The sequence below is a fragment of the Corylus avellana genome, chromosome ca2 (assembly GCF_901000735.1).
Source record: "Corylus avellana chromosome ca2, CavTom2PMs-1.0".
In the NCBI taxonomy this organism is placed as follows: domain Eukaryota; kingdom Viridiplantae; phylum Streptophyta; class Magnoliopsida; order Fagales; family Betulaceae; genus Corylus; species Corylus avellana.
Window position 1 is genome coordinate 4,621,061 of NC_081542.1, and position 27,881 is coordinate 4,648,941.

Sequence of the window (27,881 nt, forward strand, 5' to 3'; positions counted from 1 at the left end):
TTTGATTTTCTGTAACTCTTTTCCAATTTGCTTAAAAAAAAAAAAAAACAAATAACACAAGAATCCAATCCCGTATAATTTGTATAGGAAAGAAATTCAAATTTAGTTATGAGGCTTTCATGTGATTTTAATTTAGTTGTTAGGTTTTTTAGGATTTCCATTTGACGGTAATCATGAATTTATTCATTTGGGACTTGAAACAAGCCAATTGTATTCATCAATTGATTATGATCAAGTTATGACCCCTCATTTAAGAGGTTGGTGAAAAATGTGTCTACTTGCATTTGCAAGTTCATTCAAAATAAAACTTTATTTGGATTAACATGTAAATCGTTATAATCATTTTTAATAAACTAAAAACTTACAATAAATAAAAACCCAATTAAAAAAAAAATTCCCATCCCAAGTTCCCCATCACTCCCTTTCTTGGTTTTCAACTTCCCACCACGCCACCACATGGACATGAGTGAGTCGTGCTACGGCAATATCGTAAACATTACTTGTGGTGCACTGGCACTGCGTCCATCCTACGTGTCCTACTAATTCAAGTGATTGCACGTGATGCTCCATGTGGAGTAACTACGCTACTTCACGTTACAGCAACTCATACATTTGACTTTATCAACATCTACATAATCAAGACGAGGTTACCTAATAAACATCTAACTATCACCAATTCACCATCTCATTGGATTTTAATGCTATTTTTTAATTTTCTTTTTGGGTAAGTCCATATTTTATTATTTAAATTAGAGTGCGACACGTGGTATAGTGTGAGCTGTTTGATGAAAATGGACGTCCAAGATGAATAATTGGAGAATCTCCAATTTATCTTATGATGTGAGGGGATCCGGATCCAGTCCATATTGTATTATAATAACAAGGATTTTGACGGTTGAAAATCATGTGCAATTTGAATCGGACATGGCTTTAAATTAAGATTAAAATTAAAAAGGGAAATTAATCTAAATAAATTCAATCTCATAATTAGGCCTGGGTATCGGTCAAAATGGTCCGGTTAAGGACCTTATCGGTTATTAACCGATAATTTTCGGTTAAACGGTTTATTAACCGATACCGAACCAATAAGAATTTTAACCGATAATTTCGGTTAAAACGGTACACGGTTAAACGGTCCGGTTAAACCGGTTAACCGATTTAACCGAGAGCTTTATATTGATTTATTTTGTTGGGCCAAAAACCAAAAATGAGTTTTTTTTGACTTTTGAGAGCCCAAATACTTTTTGTTGGGCTAAAATAATTTATTAAAAATGAGTTGTTTTAGGGACCAAATACTTTTTGTTGGGACCCAAATATTTGTTTTTTGGGCTAAAAATTGAAACTTTTTTATATTGATCCACTTCAACTTTTTTTTTTTTTTTTTTAATATTATAAAATACATTTTTTCAAAGCAAATGGACTAATTAACATAATGAATGCTAATTAGACTAGCAAAACTAGTTAATGAAAAATGTTTTTACCAAAGGCAAAGAAATCTCATCAAATGCCATCACTTAAAAAAAAAAAACATCAAACCTACCCAAACTCAAATTAAAATAAAATTCATTAATGAATAATAAACAAAGTATTAACTAATTAAAGTCACTTAGCAAAAGGAAAATAAGTCATGGGCAACACCATTACACAAATTCGGAAACCTGTGTCACTTGTGGGAATTTGGAAACCTCTCTAAAAGACTAAACGGAGCCGTTTTGGCACTAGGACTTTAAAAAAAAAAAAAAAAAAAAATCCGGTTTCTTATCGGTTAACCGGTTAACCGATAAGAACCGCTTAACCGGACCGGACCGGACCGAACCGAATTCCGGTTTACTTTTTTTAACCGATAAGGATATCGGCATATCGGCTACGGTTTATATCGGTTCGGTTGAAGCCGGTAGACGGCCGGTTAAACGGTAACGGTTAATTTGCCCACCCCTACTCATAATTGCTTGACGAGAAAGGTCCAAGATTGAATAATTGAGAAAAGAATGCATTGTTAGTGATTATGATGAGACGATTGATGAAGATGTCTTACAAAGAAGAGGGGTGAAGGGATGAGGACTTGCCTAATATTGCACTTAAATTACTTTTCAAAGGAATATTCTCTAGGCTTGCTAGGAATTAAATTGAAATAAAAAGAGGACCAGACTTTTTTTATCCACTAGTATCTTGATCTTGTTAAACTATATCCTTTTTTTTTAAAAAAAAAAAAAACCAATATCCTTACTTTACATAATATATGACTTTCAAGGAATTATAATGCTTTTACATAAGAAAAGGAATTTTGGGTCTGGAATATAATACGTCATTTGTAACGTTTGTAATTTGGTAGTTTTAGTTATGATTGTTTGTAAGAGTTTTATGCTCATGATAATTTCTATGAATGAGACTGATATGGATTCAATTTTAAAAATAATAATAATAATAAAAAACAATTTTATTTTATATAAAAAATAATAAAGAAAAAAACATGTAACAGACACATGCAAAAGAATTATTAAAAAAAAAACTAGGTATAACATTTCTCATTAATAAATATCAATGGTTGGGGTTTTCTATGCCGGGAGATTACAAACCGGAAGAGGAGATGAACCGGATGAGGGCGTATGCGATCCGAGAGTTTCGGTCGGAACAAAAATAAAAGAAAAAACATTTTTTATTTTTTCTTCTTATGTTTACTCAGAATCACAAAACAGTTTCTTCTCTCGCTAAAATTCTCATCTCCGTATGTCCTCCGAAACCATCTCTCTCTCTCTCTCTCTCTATAAATACCGCATTTGAATCTTGTATGAATGCGGTTATTTCTATATAATCTTAACAGTTACCAGGCATGTCTCTCTCTTTCTCTCTCTCAGACTCTCTCTGCCACTAATATTCATTTTGTGTGTGTAAACGTACTTTCCCTCCTGTTTATCTATTAGGTTTGATCACTTTGTGTTCAAGTTATATGTGGGTTAATGAGTTCGAGCTATCTAACTAAATGGGATGTTTTACTTTATTGTTGTTTTGAGATATGGGAAGGTTTTAATTGTATTAAGGAAGATTACGCACGGTTTGCCTTTTTAATTCTGATGATTCTGGGTCACATTTTGTGACGATGTTTGTTTCAAACATGTTGTGGATGACGATGTGGTTTGTAGTTTGGGATAAAGTTTCAAAATTTGATCATTAGTGTAAATTTCTTTTCTATTTTTTAGTTACAAATTTCTGCTTTTACTGTTTTTTTGGAATATTAAAGTTTGAAATATTCCTTTATCCTTTGCTTGTTTGCTGAGAATACTCTGGGGGAATGATAAGAAAACCGAGTCTTATATTTTACGCTAATTTGGCTTTTAGAGAATTGGATTTGGGTTGATAGAAAGGAAGTTTTTTGGTTCTTTGGATCCCAAATTAGCAATGGTGATTAAATTTATAGCACATATTTCCTCAAGTCTTTAGCTAATATAGTGAGTATTCAGGTGTACTTTTTACCTTTTTGGTATCATCTTGTAATTCAGCATTGGAGGATTATTTGTTTAAGGTAGAAATGGAGTTACTTCATGATTCTATGCTGAGGTTTATGATGATGTAGCAGCAAACCTCTACCCTATGGAACTCTGTAAATGGTTTTGTAGGTACCCTTGGTTTGTCTGATTGAAAAGGCTTTTTTTTATTCTAGCTTTTATGGGGTTCGAGTGGTGGTGTGCTCTGGTAAGAGCGACATTGTAATTAGCAAATGACATGCATTTTAGAGTTCGCTTGGATTTTTATTTTGGATGATGTATTTTGCATTGTTGGGTTCGTCGAGTTGGAATTTTTATCAGGGGCAACACAACAAGGTTTGATAAATATCTCCAATTTAGAAAGAAAAAGTATACTATGAAAATCAAGTGATCTTTCTGGAACCTTGACTTAAAATTCAATGTATTATCATGAACATATCTTGCTCCTTCTCGATTGAATTACAGTATTCATTATGCTTTTCTGATACTTGAGTTAGAAGATAATTTGTGACCAGTTCATTGCCAAGCATATATTTTCTTTCTTGCTTTCTTTTATCAAATGTTTCTTTTTCATGCTCAGGTCAAAGCCATTTGTTTATGCTATGCGGAATTCTTCACCTATGTAGGAATCTTGCTTAATTTTAGTTCTTGAATTCAGATGAGGACAGTTTCCACGTGCTTTTCCATTTTGCAAGTTCCTAGATGCAGAATCCCCACCCTAGCTAATTCTTGGAGGGAAAGCTTTCACAGTTTGAGTAGGAGTGATGGAAACAGTTCTAGCTTTAAGCTGCTCAGTTCCAAAATCTATGGGCTTGATAGAGGTCACAACAAGAAATGGACTCGAAGACCTGTAACTACAAATGCAGAAGGAAGAAACAAAACCACCCAGCATAGCAAACCAAGCAACATCAGGCGTGAAATTTTAGATGGAGTGGTTTCAAAAAGTGCTACAATTAATGTAAATAAAAAAGAGATAAGTCAATTCCAAAAAAATCAATACTGTGACATTCAACAAAAGATTTCTGAGAATAAAGACCTGGCTGGCCTTGTGACGGTTATGGTTTTCGATCTCGAGACTACTGGTTTTAGCAGAGAGTATGCACGGATCATTGAGATTGCAGTTCAAGATCTTCTGGGGGGTAGAAACAGCACTTTCGAAACACTAGTTAACCCTCAATGCGATGTTCCAAATTCACATATTCATGGCATTACAAGCAGTATGGTCAATAAACCTGGTGTTCCAAGGTATTGCTTTCTATTTTCTTGAGTTCTTGTCCTCCAGTTAAAATATCAGCTCATGAAGTGAAGGATTCCATTTTGTTTGATATGCACTCTCATTGAAATTTATGCGTTTTTATGATGTGAAAGCTTTTACAAAGACTACACCCAAATATATATAAATAAATAAATGTACAGCTTTTATGACCCATGAATGAGGTTGTGTCATATGTGTACATAATTAATTGAAATTCTGTGATAACTTTCTCCAAATCTGTTTTTTTTTTTTGCTTTCCATTCTCTCACTGTATGTGATAAAAGATATTTATGGAAAAATTAACATGTTTGTGACTCCTCAGTTTACTTCCACATCCTTGAAAAAACCTTAGTTCATGTGTGTCTGTTTGTGCATAGTGGAAAAAGCATATTGAACTAGCCTTTATATCCTTCACCATTCAACTGTAAAGGAGGTCTAGAGTTATGACTGCAGTAGTGAGTTGATACTGAGTCCTAAGGTGGCAAGCAAATTCCAGAATCTAGAATCATGTTATGCCTATATGATATCTATGAGAAAAGCATGAATGGGGTAAGAAGCTGTGGTTGAGACTGATAAATAAATGTTTTCCATCTCAAGTTTCTTTATAATGCGGCTAATAGCAGTAAAGCTGTGAATTTGGTAGATATACTTACCAGTGTTATATGACCAGAACATTCTGATTAATTGTAAATGAAGATTTATGGCACAATAATCACATTGGAAGAATTCATGAAGATTTATGACACCGTAATCACAGTGGATATTTCATAAATTGGACTGTTAGATGAGGATACATATCACCTCATTAAGGATGTTAAGATGAGATCGTAGGAATAGATGGTGATGCCTGATTCTGAATTGAGCACTCCCTAACTGTTGAAGTACCTCAAAATATGTAGTTATGATGAGGAAGGTCAAGATGACCCTGCATGCAGTTAGTAAGGAATGATTATGAACATATGGCGCAACTCGAAATGTCTAGCTTGATAAGGTGAAAGTCTTAAGGGGATTTATGCTACTTGTAATAACGTATTTATATACGATGGATACTGTCCATGTCAAGCTTTTAGCAATTTTGAGGAATTCTACATGTAAAACTGTATATCCAGCTTAGGTCTCTAATTGATATCAATAAGAGTTTCCAACTTGTTAAGTTCTGATTATATTAACATGATTACCGGGTAGAAAATAAGCTCACAGCTGACAATAAACATCCCAAGGAAAAGGCATTTATAAAAGTGGATCTGCAATTGTTTAGCCAATGAGCTCTAACTTAAATGATACTTCCTTCTCCTGTAAAAATGGTTGGAGAGTAAGGTTGTAGGTTCAAGACTCATAGGATGCGTGTGTAACTTACTAACCCACATAAAATAAAAAGGAAAGATAGAAGTTTGCAATTGTTGTAACTTGGTTCTTTAATTTTATTTTTAATGTTGTTTGATTGGACTACTAGTAGCAAAATTTGTTAGGCTGGGATCAGCAAGGTGAAAGTGAGGCACTTCAATTCTATGATGATTACTCACAGTAGTAAGAACAACACTAGTCTGTCATGTGTTATCTGTAAGTGCTCCGTACTATAACCATTTTTTTCCTCTCTGGTTCATTGTGGGAAATGATGTTGCCTATAGAATTAAATTGTCAATAAACTGGATGACTTAATTTTGTGGTATTTGAATGTTTGATTGAATTTATGTTCTATTTCTTGTGTCAAAGTTGTCATTTATCAAAAAAATAAAATAAAATAAAATTGTCTTTAGGTCTCTCAAGTTCCTAATCTCTTTTATGAGGTTCCGAGGTTCAATGTTAGTGAGTTACCTTGGAGGAGGTTTTGAACCCAGGGTTTTGGTTTTTTACCAATGAGGGTTTACTGCCTAGGCAAGACAGCATCTTCTATCACTAGGCACTTGCATGGTTATTTATTTTCATCTAATTTTCAATCAGGTTGGAGAACTCCTTGTTTATTCATACTAGGTGATTGAGCATCATCCCATTCACTAGTGAGACAGTTGGTTAACTGTAAATCTTATGCAGGATGGAGGACTTGATACCACTCTTACTGCAGTATGTTAGAAGCCGTGAGAAACCTGATGGATACGTATTGTGGGTTGCTCACAATGCTCGCACTTTCGACGTACCCTTTTTGATTAAAGAATTTAGTCGCTGTTCCACAGAGGTTCCTCCGAATTGGCTGTTTGTGGATACACGGCCTTTGGCACGTGAGGTGATGAAGTCCAAAGGTCAATCTCTTCCTCCTCTCTCTAGGTGTGTGTTTGTCTGCCACCACATGCTATTAAGGAGGTATTAAAGCCTTAATATTGATTTTGATGACAGGTTCAAAAAATTCAAGAATTTCATTGGAAGCCCTTCGCGAATACTATGAAATTCCATTGGTTGGTTCAGCTCATAGAGCCATGTCAGACGTGGCCTTATTGTCTATGATTCTTCAGAGGCTGACTTTTGACCTGAAGTTGCCAGTATCTGGTCTTGTTGAAAGATCCTTCAGTGCCTCAGATTGGAGCAACTCTAAAAAGAAGAATTAGAGCTAGTTTCCAGCAATGTTCTTGCTTAGCTACTAACTATTTACTGTTACCAATGACTGATTGGTCTGTTGATGTGGAGACTTCTGCTTGGAATTCATTGGTGTTACTGTTAGTGACACCACTTGGGGTGGCATGCAAGCATTAATTGGGGGAGTGGGTTTTGTAATTCAAAGAAACTGTTTTTTGTAATTTTTAACACAATTCATTTCAATAAAATCTATCATTATTTATTACAGTTAGAAGTTGAGATTTGTTTTTTCCTTTCATAATTGTTTGCAATCTTTGAGTTTTGTTGAAGGCACCTACAACAGCACAGGAAGGCTAAAAAAAAACAAAGCAGGTTTGAGGAGGGAAAAGTCTCTACGAAAAAATGGCAAGAACTATGTTTAAGTAATTTTTAAGCGACGGAGAATGTAGCTCGATGCAAAACAAAGAATTGACACACGTAAGGACCGTTAGGTGCCAGGCGTTGATGGTTTTGCTCTCGTTGAGAGTCGAACTCAAGACCTCCCGCTTACTAAACGGGTGCTCTAACCAACTGAGCTACGAGAGCTGTTTGATGTCTTTTCCTCTAATGTTTTATTAATACGTGTCTTTCAGAAGATGGTGACATGGTGTACGTAGTATTTATTTATTTATTTTATCCTACCACAAATGGTTACCCCAATAACTTGTAGAGACGTTGCACCTCTCTGCCGACGTAATAGACCTATGATAAGTATTTGTTATGATGGCATTGCTGTAATAGGAGTCGTCGTCACAACAATTACCATTAAAATATTTAGATTTTTTCAAAGCATATTCCCTTCCTTCTTTATTTCCCAAATTGATCCCCTGCATTCTTCCACCTACTATAAAAGGGTACTTTTCCATCTAGGCCTGGGCATCAAAATTATTGATGGTACAAGAGGATATAACATTTTCCTTTCCTTTATTTTATTTTTCAAGTATAAACAAAAGCAAACAGCCGGTAGTTAAAGACCAGAACTAGTGATTGTTGTGGCATGTTGTGGCTCTCATCACCTATTTTTTGATATAGCTCTTTTAGGGATCAAAATTAACTACAATTTCCTGTAGGCCCCTGATGAATTCACCTGTCTAAGTAGGTGCTCACATACATGGGTACATTGGGACCTCTCTCTATTACATGCCTGATTACACTACAATTGGGGTAATCAATTGTAAGGAATTCCGATCCTTCTTTTAGATGCTTTGGATCAAATTTTTTTGAAGCAAACAAATAGTTCAGGTAATGGTCCTCCTCAAATTGGTAATTTTCCTCGAGATAAAAATCACATATATTCTAACAAATTCTTCTTGATCAAAAAGCTGATAATGTCATAGCATTACTTCTGCTCGGATGAGTCGGATTACCCACCAAAATCTTACACGCGAACATGTAGATCCAAATTTTATATTGTAAAGCTCTAGCAACAATTAGGTCTAAAAACGATATGATGATCGACATATCCACCGGTGATTAAATGATAAAGTAACTAGAAAAAAAAAAATGACGGGGATGAAATTTTTTGCAGATTTTCCGGTTGAATTCTTATGTGGAGGAGGTAACTTCAAATAGCATACCAAAAGTTGAGGTATTAAATTGGATGTATTCAACTTTATTGCTTGAGAAAAAAATCAATACAAAAATATAGAACGGCCTCATCTCCCAGTAAATAGACCCACCAGAAGGAACCAAGCCACCACTCCCCGACAAACCAAAACAATCAATAATACCCCAAGGAACAACTTACAATAGCTGCTCTATACATTTCCTGGCCACTTCTTCCCTCCTCAAAAACCAGGAAAAGGAAAAAAAATTGGTAGTCTCTTTATCAACTATACTGGGGCAGTTCAAAACCCATGTGATCTTCTGCAGGCAGGCACAGCACCGAGCGCATCACCATTTCTATTTTCTGAGCATGTTAAAAGTCTCAGGGGAGGGTCAGAATAAGAATGTAAGGAAAAATCAGGAGATAACAGAGCTCAGGGATCACAAGAATATCTCCTTTAGGATTAGTAGGACCAACATGATAAAGCACATGATGATGAGCACTGTCGCGCACATCACCATCCCCCCTTTTTTCTGTGTTCTCTCTGCCTGCAAGCCCCATGCACCCAACATCACATTGCTATATAAAACTAGAGAGAGAGAGAATCTTAGAAGAAAAAGAAATGCTACATGTACTTATAAGTGCTTACTCCCAAGTATTTACTCTTTGCTGTGACAGTAAAATTCACCATTAGATTTTGGACAGGTTAATTTGTATATTTAACATCAATAGTGATTTTTACGGCCACTCAAGGAGTAAGCCTTTAGAAGTATATATAGCATTTCTTTAGAAGAAATTCCAGAATAAAATGAAAAATGAGGAAAGAGAGGACCTTTTCTAGCTGCTTTAGTCCCTCGTCCACCGTCGTTGCCACACTCTGAATGTTGTAGTCTATTCTGTCAACAATGGTACCCTGCTTGTAGAGAGACACTAAATTAATGAGCCTAGATATGTGAGAGAGTTGTGGACTTATTACGGGGGAAAGGTTCCTGACCTGGTCTATCACAAGTACTGACAAATCCTTCATAATCTGAGCAAGCTCATTTACGGATTCCACAACCTACAAAACAACATATAGAAAGAATGAAAATACTAGCTTTAATTAAATAAGAAAATAGCATAAGGTCAGTGTGAAGTTATTTTGATGTTAGTGCAAAGAGCTTTCACTTGCCTGTTGGATTTCTTTTTCTCTCTCTGCTGTGAATGCCTCGCTTTTCTTGAGCTTGGCCATCTGGTGCTCAGTAAATACCTAACATATTATATAGACTTTATTGGTCTTCATCTGAGGTAAGAATGCATGAAGACCTCAACTGACTACTGTCAAATTTTTTTTTGATAAGTAAGTCTAATACTGTCAAATTTTATAGCAGAAAAAGAAAAGGGGGTGGGGGGGGTTTACGCACAACACAGAGCTAAGTTTCCAGAACAAATTTTGTATGATACAAAGAATTTGGGGTGACATATTCATGTGATCCAATAGTGCATATGATTAGTTTAACCAAATGCACAAGGAGAAGGTTAAAAGAAGCACATACCATGTTGTCCAAATCGTCGTCTTCCATTTTAGATCTACTTCCATTTAGATTCATCTCTAAATCAACCCCATCTTGACCCTAAATCACAAAATAATAACAGGATTTTTTTAAAATTATATGTTTTATAAGCTACAAAAAGGGATCAGTCCAAGATATTATTAAAAGAAAGGAAGCAGCATTGAGCGATGCAGTTTTACTCGGTATATTAGAACTATGCCTTTCAAGTTACAAAAGATGATGCGATGAATTGCGCAACTTATAAATTGCAAATTCAAGTCTAAGGATATGTGCCCATTGAATAGTAGAAAAGGAAAATATGTTCAGCACCTCTTTTTGCTGCCTGAGGCGCTTCAAATAAGTTGACTGTTTCTTGCGAAGCTCCATTGAAAGGTTTTGAAGGTCAGTGGCAAGAGAGCGCTGCAACAGAAAACTGCAAACATCAGCATAGTTCACCAAAATAGCCCACCATTTGAGAGGATAAAAGTTGACATGTATATATTTACGTTGGTTGCATATGCCATATGTAGGATGCTGGTATAGACCAGAGTCCAAAACCAACTGACCACCAGCATTGTAGGGATTATCTTCTTCCCCCTGCATGGTTGGACTCCAGGTAGAATTTAAAAGATGACATCCTAGGTATTTTCTCAACATGACCAAGGGAAGAAGGAACAGAAGAACAAATATAGGGATGCCCATAATCCTGCAAATTCACTGCTCTAGAAACGATCGGTGATGATGGGCGACCAACACATGGTTGCCACAACCATTCAACCTTGTAACCTGAACAATATATTGGGAAGAACTCAAGGTACTAAAGTGACACCCCAAAAATTTAGTCTCACAATGGAAAGATGAATTGTCCACATTAAGTGGTGGATTACAAATGTGCTTACAGATGCTAAGTCTAAAATTAATTTCTTACTAGGAGAGATTATGCTTTATAAGTGATTCTCGGGAGTTTCAATTCCAATTTAACAAATCCTTTTAGAGTGATAGCACAAATGTGATTAGTGTTGTTCTTTGGTTGTTAAAAATTATATCATAGCAACATAATAACACCATATGGTGCTAAGGCACTATATAGTGTGAGCCTTGATGAAGACATCGGGGATTTTAGTGGGAGAGATTGTGGCACTAAAGAAAGTTAGTCCCACAGTGTGAAGATGAATTACCCACATTGAGTGGGTCGATTATAAGCGTACTCATAAGTGTTAAGTCTCACATTAGTTCCTTATTATGTGAGACTGAGCTTTAAAAATGATTTTAGGAAGCTCCAATTGCAACTTGACTAATCTTTTTGCAGTGTAAATATGGCTAACACTTTTCTTGTGTCGTTACACAAAGATCCTCAAGATTTGAAAAATAAAAATAAAATCTAAAGGAACTTATAGCTTTTAAGGCAAATTGATCTTGAACCACATGAAGGATGAGAGAGAGAGAGACAGAAGGCAGAGAATTATCATCATTAGTTCCCTAATATCCTCTCATTCACATGCATCTAATTCAGAACTAAAAGATTCTAAAATGATGTAATATACAGTCAAATTAAGACCCACGGTGCATTTCCAGTATATGAAATAAAACAACTGAGAACCATCTTGCCCAAAACTCAAGATATGGGAGAAAATAGACATAGTTGTGCAAGCAGTGATAAGTAACACATTGCACTGCAGGCCATACCTGCACATTCTTTCTAACATTTGAATCCTCGGAAGGCCCAGCTGCTGAAAGTCTCTGTAGTTTCTTCTCTGATCTCTTTATCAGACCAGTTATCTCTTGTGTAAGAGCCTCAATCAAATGTTGATCTTCTTTACCATCCCCAAAAGAAGGCATTAAAGCCTTTGCATGAGCCTTGGCCAACTCAGCCATTTTAATCCGTGCACGCTGCACATTTGTCGCTATTTCTTCAGACACATCCACCCAAGCTGGAGGTAGACCCACAGTAAGTGCACCCTTACTGCAGCAAAGAAAACAATATTACTTTCCAACTAAAATTTGCTGTGCGTTTGCATGCCAAAAAGAGGAAAATGTACAGTAATAAAAACTTCGAAAAAAGAGAGAGGCTAAAATAAGAAGAAAAATTAAATTCCCTTTGTTTCACCTCCAATAGATCTATTCACATTACTTTAGAGAGCCTTTTGGTGTCCCACAAACTCCCTTTGTCTCACAGCACCCTCTAGATGAACCATGACTCTTACTTGAACTACCATTGGCCTTTCATTTCATGTACCCACGCACCAACTGCTGTATAAATCAAGTCTAACTATTTGCTAGCGTATTGGGGGGCAAGCCTAACGCACTTGCCGCCAACTACAAAATCTACCGCAAACCTTCCTTAACTCCATCCAACAAAGTCTTATCACAGATAAATTGGAAAAATACAAAACACGGAAAAACTCAGATTACAATGCTCCCCTCCCTTATATTCATATTCATAGATTACAGCTCTCCAAATACATTTCAAGTCAATTCCAAAAACTTTATTTATTTTTGATAAGTAATTCCAAAAACTTTATACTTACATTATTGTCTATTTCCTTTCATGAAATGCTAGTGACACTCAGGACTATAAGACACATTTGATCGTCCCCAATTATAAACAAGTGCAGAGTCCAGCAAGCGCACATCCCGCGTCTAAACACAACCTACTATTATTTGGCTTCAAGAATCAAGGCTATCACTCCTCTTAGCCAATTTGAATATTTACATATCTAAAGGATCGCAGCATCTACAGCGAGCCCGAAAATTAAGAGCTCCTAAGGAATCTTATACTTAATTGAAATTCTAATTGTCAGATTCTTTTTTTTTTTTTTTTTTATAATTTTTTTTTTCTTTTTTGATAATGTAGGAGAACTTTACTCATATTAATTGCATGTCGCAAACGCATAATGTACAACAATCTTCACTGTTAATCAAACTCCTACGGGTAACTGACCCCACCCATCAGAACCAGTTACCAGGTAATCCAGGAGCTTTCACCCTGACCGGCTAAGCAGTTTATCCTCATGCCCAAGAGGATAAACTATTGCAAAGCAAAAAAAAAAAAAAAACATAATTTACTGATCCACCTTCTATATTGTCCAGCTTTCGAATTTTATGAAGAACTCAGCTCAGTTACAGTAATTAGCCAGCTTATTAGTCTCCGTTGAGTAGTAAGAAAAGAAACAGCTAGATAGATTGAAACTCTAATTTCTTTACTTTGCCGACAATTTCTCAGTAACCAAACGGGTGGAGAGAGAGAGAGAGAGAGAGAGAGAGAGAGACCTTGAATTACCCGGATCCTCAGTGCTGAGCGGAGCATAGGATCGATTCGGATTGAGAAGCGAGGCGTTGACCAATTCGATCACTGGACCACCGCTTGAGCTCGTCGAAGACGACGCCGCCGCTGCATAGCTCGACGGAACCCTAACGCTCTTCAACGCATCTCTGTACCTTCTGAAAATCACAGTCCGGTTCCTCGTCGCCATCGAGAAGCTCGAATTCAGATCGGAAAATCAAAGGCACAGATCTGAGGAAGCAAAAACGCACGGAGCTTGGGTCATGGCCGAGCGAGAAAGTGAACGAGAGCGATAGAAAGTGAGGGAAAGTTGGAGGTCACGTGAGCGGTGATCGGTGATCGGGGAATGAGAGAGAGAGGAGGGAGGGGCGGCAACTTGCACGGACGGGCTGTCACGTGCCCGGCGGAACTGGAAACTGTATGAAACTTTTACTTCAGCGTTTCTTTTACACAAAACGGTTGGACTAGTCCAATTTGGAGGGCCAGTCTTGTTTAGACGGGTCAAGAAAATTGTTACAACCAATACAAATATCTCATAAATATTTTTAAAAGTTGGCAAATTTATTAGCTATAACTGTTTTTTACCATAGCTGATAAATGGTTACTAAATCTTACTACCTAAATTTTGTGATATTTGTAAGATATTTGACATCAGAATTTCTTAAAAAATTTTATAACATAAACCGTAAAAAATTTGATAAAAATATATTCAATTCACACATAAAGCGCAATATCCTTAGCGGTAAATATTTTTATTTTAAATAATAATAGAAATATGCTATAGTGTAATAAAAAAACTATTTTTAACCCATAAAAATTTTAAGTAGTAAGAGGTCATTGGTTCATTAGTAGATGGAGTTACAATAATTATGGATAGGGTCTATAGACTCTTGCCAAATAAGACTTATGAAAATAAATAATCTTTTTATTACACTATATCATTTCTCGTAATAATACCTACCGTCATAACTCCTTTAACTATATACATTTTTAGTTATATATCAATTTAATGAACTGAATTAAAAAGAAGAAAAAGTATTTTTGAAAAATCTAAATAAAAAAAAAAATTAAAATAAGAAAAGGTACAAATATAGAGCCGCAGTGGCGAATTACTCTCTCTTCCTCTTTCGGTGAAATTTGCATTTATTAATCCTTTACTCTCTCACTCTCTCTCTCTCTCTCTCTTATAGCTCAAACCCTAGCCCAATTTCTCTGTATCCCTCATCGCAATCGAAGTCGGTCTGAGTCAGCAAGGAGATCGGACTCGTTTGGAGCGCATAATTGAGGTCTGAAACGCTGCGTTTCGGTGGGGTATAGATTGGAATTGATTCGAGCGAGAGGAGGACAGAGAAAGAGGAGGTTGAGCTATGGATGGTGATTCGTGGAGCGTTCGTCTCTCTTCGGCTTCGAAGCGGTACCAGTCCGCTCTTCAATCGCGATCCGGTGAGCTCGATTGAGCCTTTTCTTCTACTTGTGGGGATTGTTTGGTGGTTGAGAAAATGGTAGGAAAGGGCAAGTGTTGGAGCTTGGGTTCTTGATTATTTAGATGTGGGAATGGAAAAGGTTTGCTTTTAGTGTGGTTGATGTGGTTATATAGCCTGAGTAACGCACTTGCTTTTTGTTGTTTGGTAGCTGAAAAATCAGGGAAAATTTTGGTGAATGCAATGTTAAGAGTTCAGGTGCTTGGCTTTGTAGAGGTGGGAAATGGAATAGGTTTACACTTAATAAGGTTGGAATGATTATATCTCCCGAGTAACACACTTCGTTGGTTGTTTGGTAGCTGGGAAAATAAAGGAATTTTGGTGACTATATGGTTAGACCTTAGATTGTTATGATTATTGTTTTTGATTAGATAAAAAAATAATAATAATAAATAAATAAATTAAAAAAAAAAAAAACTCACTTTTAGGGAGACTGATACGATTATAAGGCCTGAATGGCTCTCTTCCGTTTGTGGGTCTTCTTGGTAGTTGAGAAATGATTGAAATTTTGGCGACTACAGTGTTAGAGCTTAAATTGTTTTTCATATAGATGTGGTAGTTTCTAGCATTACTCTTTAATTTTTGGGATCAATTAGAGCCAAGAAAAGATGTCTTCGCTGAACTTGATTCCACTGTTTGGTTTCGTAGTTGCCTTTTTTTCTTTTCAAAAAGTATCTTTTGTTTAATCTTTTAAAGAGGAAAGGCCGGGAAAGAAACCAACATGTGGATCTTGATAGCTCAGATTGTTGGACTCAATTTACAAAACCCTCCCCTTTATGCTCCATTGGGTTGTGAGAATAATGATGAAGTAGAATAGAATTGAACTTTGAACCTCCAACTATTAAGCTTTGTTTGAGTTGAGCCTTTGATATGAGGCATGCATTTCTTGTGTTTTCCTCTCAATTTTGTTTTACTTAGATTTCTCACTGACCAAATGGAGGCATTGGTTGATCTGCCATGTGTATGCACTAGATATATGCTGGCACTTACTGAAACAAGGTTGTGAAATGCAGATATGTTCATGGGGTTTGAAGAACTTGATGGGGATGATGACATAAGGGAGGAGTTTCCATGCCCATTCTGTTCAGAGTATTTCGATATTGTTGGATTGTGCTGCCACATTGACGAAGAGCATCCTGTGGAGGCAAAGAATGGGGTATTACTCCTTTCATGTATTTTAATAACCATCTGCACATGTAACAACTAACAAGCAAAATTTTGTAACTTATTGAATATCTTTTTTGCAAAATGTCTTGTTCATTGTATATACATGATTATTGAAAAGCCAGTTAATACTTGTAATTTCCTCTTTCTAGGCATCTAATGGATAGCATAATAAAGCATTTTTTTTTTCAAGTAATGTTTTCCTCAACTAAATCAACAAAGCCTTAAATTCCAACTAGTGGAGTTTCTCTGCATGGCTATTGATTCATCTAATTGATCCTTGTGGTTGGTGTTTAAGCCAGTAGAGAGTTAAGCTGGTCTGAGTGATTTCCTCCCATCTTATTTGGTTGCAGCTGCTTCAATTTTTACTGTTCTCGATGGCTAGAATTCTTATATAGGTTTATTAAGGGAAACATTTAAAGAAAACTTGGTATTCTAGCCAATTAAGCCAATCCATCGATAGATATACAAAAAAAAATTGATGTAAGAGATTATATGCCTTGCTCTGGCTCTTAGTAAATTCAGCCACCAATGAGCTTTTGAACTGATGCTACCCCCCCTTGTATGTATGGAAGGGTGGGGGCTTGACTTTGACAAAGCCACTTGCACGTGATGGTGTATCTTCAATCTTCAACCCACCCGTGGGGTGGGATATAGGAAGGTTAGTATGGGTAGGGCGCAGGGATAGAGATGCATGGACTGAAAATTTAAGTTTGATTACTGCTTTGTCTGGTCTAGGATCTTGAGTTTTAACCTTTCGTTTAGAGTTTTTTTATTTGTTATGTGATAGATAAAAATACACTATTTTTCCCCTTTCCCTAATGAGTGGGTGAACCTTAATTTTGCTCACTGTGGGGACTGTTTATCTGCAGGTATGTCCAGTTTGTGCAATGAGAGTGGGGGTTGACATGGTTGCACACATAACCCTACAGCACGGAAACATATTCAAGATATCCTTTGAGTTATTGTCTTTTACAAGTATTCTTCAGAATTTCTCATGCATTGTGCTCAAATCAGTTTTTGTATTTCACTGAACGTTAACTTGTAGAAATAATGTTTTGCCTGGCATCTAAAAGAATAGTTGAAATTGAAATCAGATCTCTAATGGTTTAAGTAACCAATTTTCTTTTCAAGCGCTTCCTCAGAAGAGTCGGTTCCTCTGAAGGTTCTGGAAAGATCAGAAGAATTGATTTTTCTTCATCCACCCCTTCCCCTTATTTCTTTCGTTTATTTGTCTGCCCGAGTTCCCCTTATTCACTTCTCCTTTTTTTAAAAAATGAAGAACATACTAGTGGGAGACCATGAAATAAATAGTAAGTCGTGTGAATGTCAATTAACTTTTCTTCAAAGAAGTGTTAAATTTGTTCTTTCTTGGTCTTCAATTCCACGAATGTACTTCCAGAATTTAAGTCATTTTACATTTCATTCTGGTTGTCTTTCTCGTGGCTGTTACCTACATTGTATCTGGTAACCACAATTCCTTAACAAGTGATTACATGCAGCGCAAGAGGAAATCACGTAAAAGTGGGGCACATTCTACACTATCCTTGTTGAGGAAAGAGCTGCGAGAAGGAAATTTCCAGTCCCTTTTTGGGGGATCTTCCTGTATAGTCTCCTCATCAAATGCAGCACCAGATCCATTGTTGTCATCATTTATTTTGCCTATGGCTGATGATTTTGTAAGTGGTCAACCTCCGTTTTCTACTGAAACAAGCTCTGTCAAGAAAATCTCAGAGGAGAAAGTATCAAAGCGGTATGTAATTGCATTTTTCAACTTTTTTTCTCTCCATTTTTAATGAGTTATATTGGATTGTGCACTATGATCCATGTCAATGTTGATATGGTCTAACTATAGCTATCTTCTTTGTTATGGTATTACATAGGAACAGAACATACACAAAAACTGTTAATCTAAATGAAAGGGTATACATGTGTATATACCTATAAACATAGGTATACAGATATGTGTGTGTGTTCTTCCTTTGAAGCATGTTAGACTCTCATCTATCTTAGAAGATTGGCTGAGGGAATGATGGTACTATTTCTATGTATATACATGTGTGATTTGGGAAAATACAATAGTCTTATTTTTTTTTTATCATGATGCTATAGAGTACTGCAGTGCTTGGTTTGGGGTTGATTAAGAATGCTCTGTCTCTGCGGTAGAACTAGGAAAGTTGAACATGGTTTCCATCTGTTTCTTTGCATGGCAAAGGAAGCATTGAATGAAAGCATAGAACACCAGACATTGAAACATTCTAAAATCTATCTTACCTCAGCAAGCTTAAACTCCTGACCCATTACCCTGAGGCCAAGCTAGATTCACCATGATAAAGCTTGTTGGTAGTGAAAAACATACATGCGCATGCACGCACATAGGCACATATGTGCATGCGGACATGCACGCAATCATGCATAGGGCTGTAAACGAGCCGAGCTTGGGCGAGCTTTGGCTGTCCAGGCTCGGCTCGTTTATTTTGGAGTCAGGCTCGAGCTCGACTCGAGCCCGACTATGCTGCTCGAGCTCGGCTCGACAGGCTATGTACCTTGCTCGAGCTCGAGCTCGAGCTCGACTATTTTGCTCGATCTCGAGCCAGGCTCGAGCTCGAGCTCGACTTTTTTTTTGTTTTTTTTTTTTTTTTTTGTAATTTAGATGTATTAGATTATAAAAATCATCCAGAATAATTTGCACCTTAAAATACTAAAGAATATTAAACAAACATATCAGATTAATGTCAACCTTACAATTAAAACTAACAAAATCAACTAAAATGCTAAAGAACATTAAACAAATATAATAGATTAATCCCAACATCACAATCATCCATACAAAATCAACTAAAATGTTAAAGAACATTAAACAAACATAAGACAGACGCAATCCAATGCATAGGTAGCGCAAATTCCTCTTCAACCCAAAAGCCAGGATGAAGTTCATGTCCACAACTCGAAGGTTTGGACTAAAATTCACATCTACGACCTAAAAGATCTGGATCAAAGTTCAGTACTTCAGTTCACATCCAAGTAGGCAGATCGAGTGGCCAAGCCTTATTACAAAACAGAAGCAAGAAAACCGAAATACTCAAACTCTAAGTAATAAATTCATATGATCTAATGGTCGTATACTCATACTTAAATTTTATGATCATATTATCTCACAATTAATATTAATATTATCTTAGATCTAAGATCATGTGATACATCATATATGTTTTATAAGAATAAAGTATATAATTATAATGTATTGATTAAATAACACAATAACTTATGCAGATATACCATATGATTATATAATGATTAATGATTATGTGATATATACGATTCCAATTTCCAAAGTATAAACTATCTAATTATAATATTTGTATTAAATGACACAATAACTTGTGCGGTTGTACTATATGATTATATCATATGATAAAATGATTAATGACAATATATATATATTTCTTATATGTTTTTATATTAATATATACATATATTATATATATAATATATATACACACATATACATAAATAACAAAAAAAAAAACAAAGGTATATAATATATTTGTTATTATTGAGTAAATGAGTAATGTTGATTATATATTGTTATTTGTTACTTAATAAAAAATATACGAGCCGAGCTTAATAAGCGAGGCGAGCCTTATACGAGCCGAGCTCACGAGTTAGCCGAGTCGAGCCGAGCTTGTTTCGTTTAATATTCGAGCTAGGATTTGTGTTCACGAAGTGCTTCATATAATATTCGAGTCGAGCACGAGTCGATCTTATGCGAGCCGAGCCCGAGCTTGCTCGCGAGACGCTTCGCTCACTTAACAGCCCTAATCATGCATGTCCTTACCAAAATACAAATTCCTATTTTTTGGCTTCATCCATGTAAATTTGATCCTTACACATGCAAGATTAATTCTGAAGATATATTACAATTGGTTTTTGCAACAAAAGCATCCCTAAAATCTAGGGCTAGTCTGCACAACATTGTGTTCAGTGCTGGGGCTGTTGATTGAAATGCTTATGGCCAATTGCTAGTGTGAAATGTTCAGCAGAATCAGAGGCCATTGTTACAAAAGATCGATTCTACCTTTCTTTTGCTTCTGCAAATGCTGCATATTTTTTTTATCTTATGTTTTTCTTTCCAAAGTGGAAAGGTATGAAGTCATTTCTTCTACCTTTGGATTCTGTTATGGCCCGTAATGTATCTGGTTCATAACTTAATTAGGATCAGACTACAATACATCTGATAATATATGTCAAATCATTTCCTAATTTGTCTGAATTTTCTGGCCAACTCTGATACTTGTGCTTTTTTGGCAACAGAAATGTCCGGTCATCTCCCCTCTCTATCAAGGATCAGGAAGAGAAGGCAAAAAGATGTGAGTTTGTTCATGGGTTGTTGTTGTCCACCATTCTTGATGACAATTTATGAAGAAAGTTGTTAATGGGTGCTTAGTGGTCTTCAAAATTACAACCATGAGCTCTGCAATGTATGGTTTGTTTGTAGTGAATATGCCAATGTATCAAACAGAGAGTGTGAAATAAGGTGTAATGACGAGTGTAATTTATGTCGCATGTGAAACTTTAGTTGCTAGGCCTGAACATACTTCTATATCATCTTTTAATTTCAGGTCATAAATTAAAAAGAAAAAAGTGAGTTCTTCCCATGAATGGCATTCATTTTGCGATTACTATTCAGTTTAAGCACAGAAGCCTTGAGGTTTATGACCCATAGGCTCTTTTTGTGCTTGTTGGCTACAAATGGTCATTTGTACCCATAAAAAGGGGAGGGAAAAGGGGAGAAGTTTCTAATTTGAGAATGTTTGGATGCCTTGGTCAGTGGGAAATATTTCATTCTCTTGTTCTGCAAAGCTTGAACTTGATAATCCAAGCGACGAATCATCCAGCCATGGTAAAGCACTATGAGGTAGCGTGAGCTTGTTAAGAGTCATGTAGGAATAGTGAAGGCAGCATGGAGTTGGTATTGGTGCTATATACCATGGGATAGAGATTCTTCATATTGTTAATTGTTATGGGTCCTTATGTGAGAGAGCCTTTATTGGGCTTACAAGTTTCAGTAGGTTTCCGGCAGTTCGTCCACTTGCTAACTAGTCAAGCACGTGGGATTTATAAGGCTTTTCTTATATTTATTATTTAAATTAATAGCAATTTGAATATCAAAATTACTTGGAATTTGAATCCCGGTACGATAGAAATGATTTAACAGAAGTTCTTTTAATATCTTGTGACAGCATTGATGGCCGTAATGATACGAATTTTTTTTTTCCTGTTTTTTAAGCCCGGCCTTACTTCCATCACAACCCCGCTTGCCTTCCGTGGCCTCATTTTCCCCCAAATCTTACGACGATGTTTATTTAAAAAGAAAAAGCTGGAAACAAGAATCATATCATTAAGTCGTATAACTGATATCACCGACACATCCAAAAAATAACCGACAGCCAACAAGTTACCCGCCAGACATATAACTGACACACAAAAAAAAAAAAACTGAAACCAACCGTCAATGTACTGTCCTTTTATCTGGGCCAGGGAAGAGGGGATTTTTTTGCTAATTGCAACGGAAACCATTATGAGAGGAGATTACCATTTAAGAGTGCAAAACACCCAACAAATGATTAAGAGGAGAGAGGGTGCCTTAGCTCCGTAAAAAGATCATTGGAAATCTCCCATCATAAAAAAAATTAACAGTAAAAATTGCAAGACTGAAGGAGAGAACTCCAGTTACAATTTTATTCCGGACGTAACCCAAACTAGGAGGGAGGCACCAATTTCAGTTTCCTATAGAAGAATTTAATGCAATGCAGCAGACCAAGGCATTAAAGTAGTAGAAAAATTGACTTCTCCTATCTGAATAATTAATTTAACTGTAAAAATCATAAAGTAAGAATAATCTTGTATGTTCAATGTCAGTGAATGACCAACTATCAACAACGTTAACAACAAATTCTTGTCCAACTCCTAACAAAAAAGGATGTGCAGCAAGACAAGGTTGGCTCGGCTGCATTGATCCCCTAAAGACCTAGAGTCAACCATGATGAGGTTCTCGTGTCCATGATCTTCTTCACTACATCCCCCACAAAAGAATCGAAACAAGAAGAGCAACAACCTTTCATAAGACTTTTTTGTCCACCCACCATTAATTCAATGTGGGAACAGGCTGATGCTGGGGGAACAGGGTAATAAACCTCGCTCGTTCTATGTTCAAGGCCACATGCTGCCAAAATGGTGTGTGTAGAACTCCTTGCAATGTCCTTGAAAGTATTGTTTCCTGAATCAAAAGAACAAAATGCAGCTTGAGCTTTTCTTCCATAATCATGTAAAACAAGAGATCAACTCAACAAAAGTATTAACGCATCATAACAAGTGGCAGCCTCAAATATGAGAAAAATCATAACAGAAACCCATTCTTATGTTTACCATGCGTGTTGTGGCAGTATTTCTGACACAAGGATTTCATATTCCAATTGGGTGCATTTGTTGAAGATTCTTGTAGACTCTACGATGTCAATAAAAGAACATAAATTTTTGCATACCTAAATCAATATCTCGGGCCAACTTCTGCAGATGGCTTTTAACCAAAGATTGCAATTGTTCCTTTGCCATTGGAAACTCGATCCCCTCTGTAACTGTACAAGGTGACACACTATCGTCGGATCCAATGATTGATGGTCTGCTGCATTGATGTAGTTGCTCATAACCTGATATTGGATTCATCTCAGCAGGTTCAGGCCATAACCTCCCATTGAAAGACCTGTCATTAGTTGTACTAGTCCGGTCCTGAGATGCTTGCCTTCTCACAAAGCCTAATCTTGAGGAAAAAAAATCCCTATTTTGAAATGATGGAGAGGGATTGTCCCGTAGCCCATCCTCAAAGAATGTACGATATGATGTCCCTGTTTCTTGTGCCCTTGTTTGTTGATTTGTTGTATCCCTGCCTTCTTGATTAATTTGAGAATTTAAAAAATCTGTACTTGAATTAGCAGCTGAACTCGCATCAGTTCTAGCAGCCATAGAATTAATTCTATTAAGGTTCCTGAGCTGATGTATTTGACGATGTATCCAGCGTCTCCCTGAAAGAGTTGGCGCCCCTGCTCCAGATACTGGAGAAGCTGCTTGAGAATCTCCAACAGTAAATCTGGGAGATGAAAGATTCCCAAAATGGGAAAATGGTGTACGAGGTGAGGAAATTAAATTGAGGTCTAAACCTTCCCTAATATTTACAATAGGCGGTGGTCTATTAGATAAGTTGTTGCTCCTAGTCCTTTGATCAGGCAAATGATCTTGTACTTGGGAACCTGAAGATGCCAGAGCAACGGGTCTACAACCATCACAATACCAATTACCTTCAGGTACTTCCCGCCCAAGACCAACACAATATGTGTGTGCAGGTGAATCACAGAGATCACATAGCAACATGAGACCATCATCCCCACCTTCATGGCATTCTGTGCAAATCACATTCTCATATGGATCAAGGTAACTCCTGAGTTCTTCCTCAGAAGGTTGATAAACCTGTATAAAGCAGTTAACCCATTTCAAACCCGGAAATAAGCAACCAGAAATGCAAAATAAAAAAGCAGAATCCAGTAAGAGGAAAGCAATAAGATACCTGATCACGCTCAGGGACTTGAATCAGTGCTTCTCTCAAATCAATTCCTGCTGTCGACCTTGCAGGCTTACTGATTGTCTTGAACCTCTGCTTGCATAAAGGGCAACGAGATTCCACTTTTGCCCACTCCATGATGCAAGCGAAACAAAAATAATGAGAGCAACAGTCCAGTGTTCCCCTTAATCTTCTTTTATCTTCTTCAGACAGGCAAATTCCACAAACCTGCTTTACCACCTCAGCTCTAACTTCCTCCACCTTCTCCTTACCCTTCTTTCCCAAAGGTTCCTCTAACTTCTCCTTACCCTTCCATACCAGAGGATTTCTTTGCTGCTGTAAATCGCTGACCTCCTGAATTCTACTGGGGAAACAGGAACCCCTCAAATTAGCTCTTAGACTTCCACAAAACTTCCTGGCTTCTCTCACTTGCTCTCTCTCTTCTTCAGAGATGGTATGTTTCTCTTCCTCAGAAACGTTATAGTCACAATCGGATGATCCGGAAGACACAAAATCTGAATCTGAAGGTGCAACATACCTCCTCTTTCTTCGACCTGGTTTTTTCTTGTTATTTTCTCTAACAACCAATCTATTATTAAGAAACTCACCGTTATCATCCTCAGCATCATCATATTGTACTTCCCTACTCAACCCACTATTCTTTCTTCTTTTCTTTCTCAAAGGCTTCTTCGAAAAGTTAGATTTTCTCCTCCTTTTCTGACCCCTAACCGAACCCTTTTTTCGCAAACCTCGCTTGCGCACTTTCGTATTAGTTCTCTTCTTTCTCCCCACTGATTCCTCTTCCTCATCTGAACAATCATCTTCATCCAGTATAAACTCCTCATCTTCATCCTCCTCCTCCTCATCAACTTCATAATCCTCATCCTCATCTTCTTCTTCTTCATCATAAGTGGCCCTTTTCCTCTTTCTCGTTGTTTTCACCTCAATTTTACGGTGACCCGATGTACGCTTTTGTCCTTTGGATCTAACCTTTGATCTAACAACCTTCGTCACCACCACCTCCTCCTCCTCCTCCTCCTCCTCCTCCTCAACAAAACTACCAAAACTCTCTTCTGATGCATGCCGATCTAAAGAAGAGCAATAATCGTCATCCCAAGCATCCGAGACCTCGTTTTCTTCATCCGAAACCACATAATCGTCATCTGAATCATCAGAACCCTTACCTATGGATCGATCCCTTCTCTTGAAATTCTTCGTGCAACTAACCTTTTTTCCCCTCACCATCTGCTCTTGCATCCAAAAATACACAAATTTCCAAAACCCCAATTACTTAATCTAATCCAATTACACAAACAATATCAAGATTCTTTAATAATTCCATCAACTGATATTGAACCGAATCATATATAACAAAAAAACCCCAAGATTCTTTGTTTAAGCTTTTGCGTTTCTAGCTTAAGCTCTACCACTCAAATGGGGTAGCAAAACTAGTGCTATCTGATAAGGAAAAAGTACCATTCACCCATTATATCTTATCACCGATCTGTTTCAGCATACAAATCAAAAACCCAAAAATCAGAAAAGTCAAATCTCAGATTTGTTCTATATATATTACTGCAAAATATGTTCAAATTTGACACAAACTTTTTTACCGTTGGATTCGAATTTAAACCTATCCCAAAACAAATATAAATTTTTTGAAAAAAAAAATCCACCATTTGTATCAGAAAATTCCCAATGAAATATCAAAAAATCCCAAAAACCTGAAACCAGAAAGAAACAAAAAGAAAAAAAAGAAAAAAGAAAAACATAGCTCATATTTATATATTCATCAAATATTTATACATATATCCTCAAATAGAGAAAAATCAATACAGAAAGAAAGAGAGACAGAGAGACAGAGAGAGAGAGGTTTTGGTACCTGGGAGGAGGAAGAAGGCCCCGGAAAACAACGAGGATGTATTCTTAGCTTCCTCTTCTTCTCTTTTTCTTTTTCTTTTTCCTTTTTTTTTTTTTTTTTTTGTTTCCTTTCTCTGTTTCGGCTTATTGTCGTTTTTATATACAGAGCCGTAGAGACAGAGTATATGTTATTTGGCCTACGCAACTTCGCAACTGCATCGGAGGATCCTTCGTGGAATTACTAACATGCCCTTATTATCTCCGGGGGGTGATAAACAGTAAATTTGACTCTCTTCTTTTTTTTTTTCGGGTCTTTGAACTTTTTCTTTTAATGCAATTAGAAAAAATAATTCATAAACACGTTTTACTTTTCTAATTAGAAACAAAAAGGCAAGGACGAAAAAATAGCATATATAGAGTTATGTTTCAATAAGCAAGGAAAAAAAAAACGTACTTATAAAATAATAAAAATAAAAAATAAAAAAAGATAAAATAAAAAAAAAAAAGTGAAAAAAGACATCTTTGTTTTTGATTAATCATTTGTGTTATATAAATATAGTAAGTCCACGATATGGTTGGATCCATTATTATTATGATTTTTTATGTTTAATTATCTTTGAGTTTTGCATGTAGACAAAATTTTATTCTACGTTAGGTTTGGAGAAGTTACGATCATTCAATTCAATTTATTAAACTGACATTTATCTTTAAAGTACATGATTTTCACACACACACACATATATATATATATATATATATATATGTGTGTGTGTGTGTGTGTGTGTGTCCAATCAATGAAATTCAAGAGTATAGTCGGTTCTATTCATGGCAGGACTACTTCGTGTACTTATTCTTATAAAGTAAACTTCAGACCAGTGTAAAGTGCTCAATCCACTGGAATCCGATAATATTCTGGCTTCACTGACAGGTTGGCCTCAATAAATTATTTGCCACCAAAGGAATTCGAACTTTAAATCGAATAGAAATGCCACCAAAATCAAAGCTCTCACCACTTAAGCCAACTTTTCACGGTTTTTGGTTCTTATTCTCTACATAAACGAAAAAGACAAGTATGAATTATTTTTATTATTTTATTTGAAAAGTATAAAATAAATGAAAGAAAATAAGTCTTATAATTTTCTTTGATTTTGTAAAAATGACCACTCAACAAATGATTACTAAGTTGTTAATTTGGCCGCCATAAAACCAAAAATGAATATTAAATTGTAAAAATATGTGAAACAAAGCGTATGTTATAAATCTGAATTAGATATTTTTCTTAATCAACATGAAAATATTTCTTATTTTGAATTACCATTCAACAAATGAGTATTAAGTTTGTGAATTTGAACATAAAACAAAAATTTAAATATTAAGTTGTAAAATATGAGAAACAAATCATACGTTACAATACAAACCTGAGTTAAGAGATTTTTCTTAATCAGCATGAAAAATGAAACAATTGAAAAAACAACAAAGAAACATCCAAATTCCAAATGATGCATGATTAGTCATTTAGTCATGTGTCTTAATTATTGTTTGACATTTTACGAAAATGCCCATTCACGTTGAAGTGCAGGTGAACGGTACTTACCACTTACCAGTTGCTTCTGACTTTGGGAAATGATAAGATGCAGCGACGCAGATTACATGACGAAGCATACGCAACTTAGCTATCAATCAAGACCCTACAAAGTGAAGTAAGTGGCCATGATATGTCCCACGATGGATCGGGATCCCCAGCTCTGAAATTGCCCATCAATTTTTTTTTTTTTTGAAATTATGACCATTAAATCTCATAGTCTATAACCTGCCACGTGTTTTATTAATTAAAAAAAATAATATTTTATTATTTAAATTGTAAAAATAAAATATAAAACAAAATAATAATAATAATAAAAAAGTATGGGGTGGCTAAGGGCCGATTAGGGGTAGCCGAAGCCACCTCCTAGGGCCTAGGGCCCGAAGCCACTCCTTTTTTTTTTATGATTATTTTTATTTTGTTTTATATTTTATTTTTACAATTTAAATAATAAAATATATATTTTTTTAATTAGTGAGATACGTGGCAGTTTATAGACCCTTAGATGAGATTTAATAACCAAGATTTCAAAAA

At 36.0% G+C, this 27,881-nt stretch overlaps 4 protein-coding genes and 1 non-coding gene across 8 annotated transcripts; 2 read left to right on the forward strand and 3 right to left on the reverse strand.

Moving 5' to 3' along the window:
- Positions 1-2,597: 2,597 nt before the first annotated feature.
- Positions 2,598-7,509, forward strand: LOC132173079 (exonuclease DPD1, chloroplastic/mitochondrial). 3 transcript variants are annotated; one of them, XM_059584648.1, is made up of 4 exons: positions 2,598-2,725; positions 4,141-4,727; positions 6,769-6,974; positions 7,069-7,509. In XM_059584648.1, exons 1-4 carry the CDS (start codon positions 2,672-2,674, stop codon positions 7,275-7,277), a joined length of 1,056 nt encoding a protein of 351 aa, XP_059440631.1. In that variant the 5' UTR covers positions 2,598-2,671; the 3' UTR covers positions 7,278-7,509. The 3 variants fall into 3 exon arrangements, with proteins under 3 accessions (XP_059440631.1, XP_059440632.1, XP_059440633.1); XM_059584649.1 differs by having other exon boundaries at positions 2,633-2,828; XM_059584650.1 differs by having other exon boundaries at positions 2,637-2,725; positions 4,063-4,727.
- Positions 7,510-7,756: 247 nt separating this feature from the next.
- On the reverse strand, positions 7,757-7,830 carry TRNAT-AGU (transfer RNA threonine (anticodon AGU)). Its single transcript has one exon. It is a non-coding gene; the product is annotated as a tRNA-Thr (tRNA).
- Positions 7,831-8,867: 1,037 nt separating this feature from the next.
- Positions 8,868-14,133, reverse strand: LOC132172297 (syntaxin-43-like). The gene is made up of 8 exons (XM_059583769.1): positions 13,633-14,133; positions 12,049-12,325; positions 10,693-10,782; positions 10,366-10,443; positions 10,002-10,079; positions 9,825-9,890; positions 9,663-9,743; positions 8,868-9,378 (listed from the first exon to the last, which is right to left on the reverse strand). Exons 1-8 carry the CDS (start codon positions 13,833-13,835, stop codon positions 9,271-9,273), a joined length of 981 nt encoding a protein of 326 aa, XP_059439752.1. The 5' UTR covers positions 13,836-14,133; the 3' UTR covers positions 8,868-9,270.
- Positions 14,134-14,760: 627 nt separating this feature from the next.
- Positions 14,761-20,948, forward strand: LOC132170515 (protein DEHYDRATION-INDUCED 19 homolog 3-like). Its single transcript, XM_059581519.1, has 5 exons — positions 14,761-15,088; positions 16,140-16,282; positions 17,163-17,240; positions 17,787-18,043; positions 20,605-20,948. Exons 1-5 carry the CDS (start codon positions 15,013-15,015, stop codon positions 20,711-20,713), a joined length of 663 nt encoding a protein of 220 aa, XP_059437502.1. The 5' UTR covers positions 14,761-15,012; the 3' UTR covers positions 20,714-20,948.
- A 1,202-nt stretch (positions 20,949-22,150) lies between these two features.
- On the reverse strand, positions 22,151-25,879 carry LOC132172047 (uncharacterized). 2 transcript variants are annotated; one of them, XM_059583480.1, is made up of 4 exons: positions 25,788-25,879; positions 23,912-25,150; positions 22,836-23,814; positions 22,151-22,570 (listed from the first exon to the last, which is right to left on the reverse strand). In XM_059583480.1, exons 2-4 carry the CDS (start codon positions 25,148-25,150, stop codon positions 22,314-22,316), a joined length of 2,475 nt encoding a protein of 824 aa, XP_059439463.1. In that variant the 5' UTR covers positions 25,788-25,879; the 3' UTR covers positions 22,151-22,313. The 2 variants fall into 2 exon arrangements, with proteins under 2 accessions (XP_059439463.1, XP_059439462.1); XM_059583479.1 differs by having other exon boundaries at positions 23,912-25,409.
- Between the last annotated feature and the right edge of the window lie 2,002 nt (positions 25,880-27,881).

Coding starts and splice junctions, on each gene's coding strand:
- LOC132172297 (XM_059583769.1), bottom strand. CDS start 13,835: ATGGCGACGAGGAACCGGACTGTGATTTTCAGAAGGTACAGAGATGCG. Junction 12,326..13,632: donor GAGGATCCGGGTAATTCAAG/GTCTCTCTCTCT, acceptor TCTTTGCTGCAG/TAAGGGTGCACTTACTGTGG. Junction 10,080..10,365: donor ACGACGATTTGGACAACATG/GTATGTGCTTCT, acceptor ATAATATGTTAG/GTATTTACTGAGCACCAGAT.
- LOC132170515 (XM_059581519.1), top strand. CDS start 15,013: ATGGATGGTGATTCGTGGAGCGTTCGTCTCTCTTCGGCTTCGAAGCGG. Junction 15,089..16,139: donor CGCTCTTCAATCGCGATCCG/GTGAGCTCGATT, acceptor TGTGAAATGCAG/ATATGTTCATGGGGTTTGAA. Junction 16,283..17,162: donor CTGTGGAGGCAAAGAATGGG/GTATTACTCCTT, acceptor GTTTATCTGCAG/GTATGTCCAGTTTGTGCAAT.
- LOC132173079 (XM_059584648.1), top strand. CDS start 2,672: ATGTTTACTCAGAATCACAAAACAGTTTCTTCTCTCGCTAAAATTCTC. Junction 2,726..4,140: donor TCGCTAAAATTCTCATCTCC/GTATGTCCTCCG, acceptor TCTTGAATTCAG/ATGAGGACAGTTTCCACGTG. Junction 6,975..7,068: donor TGAGGTGATGAAGTCCAAAG/GTCAATCTCTTC, acceptor TTTTGATGACAG/GTTCAAAAAATTCAAGAATT.
- LOC132172047 (XM_059583479.1), bottom strand. CDS start 25,162: ATGCAAGAGCAGATGGTGAGGGGAAAAAAGGTTAGTTGCACGAAGAAT. Junction 23,815..23,911: donor AAGTCCCTGAGCGTGATCAG/GTATCTTATTGC, acceptor TGCTTTATACAG/GTTTATCAACCTTCTGAGGA. Junction 22,571..22,835: donor GGCCCGAGATATTGATTTAG/GTATGCAAAAAT, acceptor CTTTTGATTCAG/GAAACAATACTTTCAAGGAC.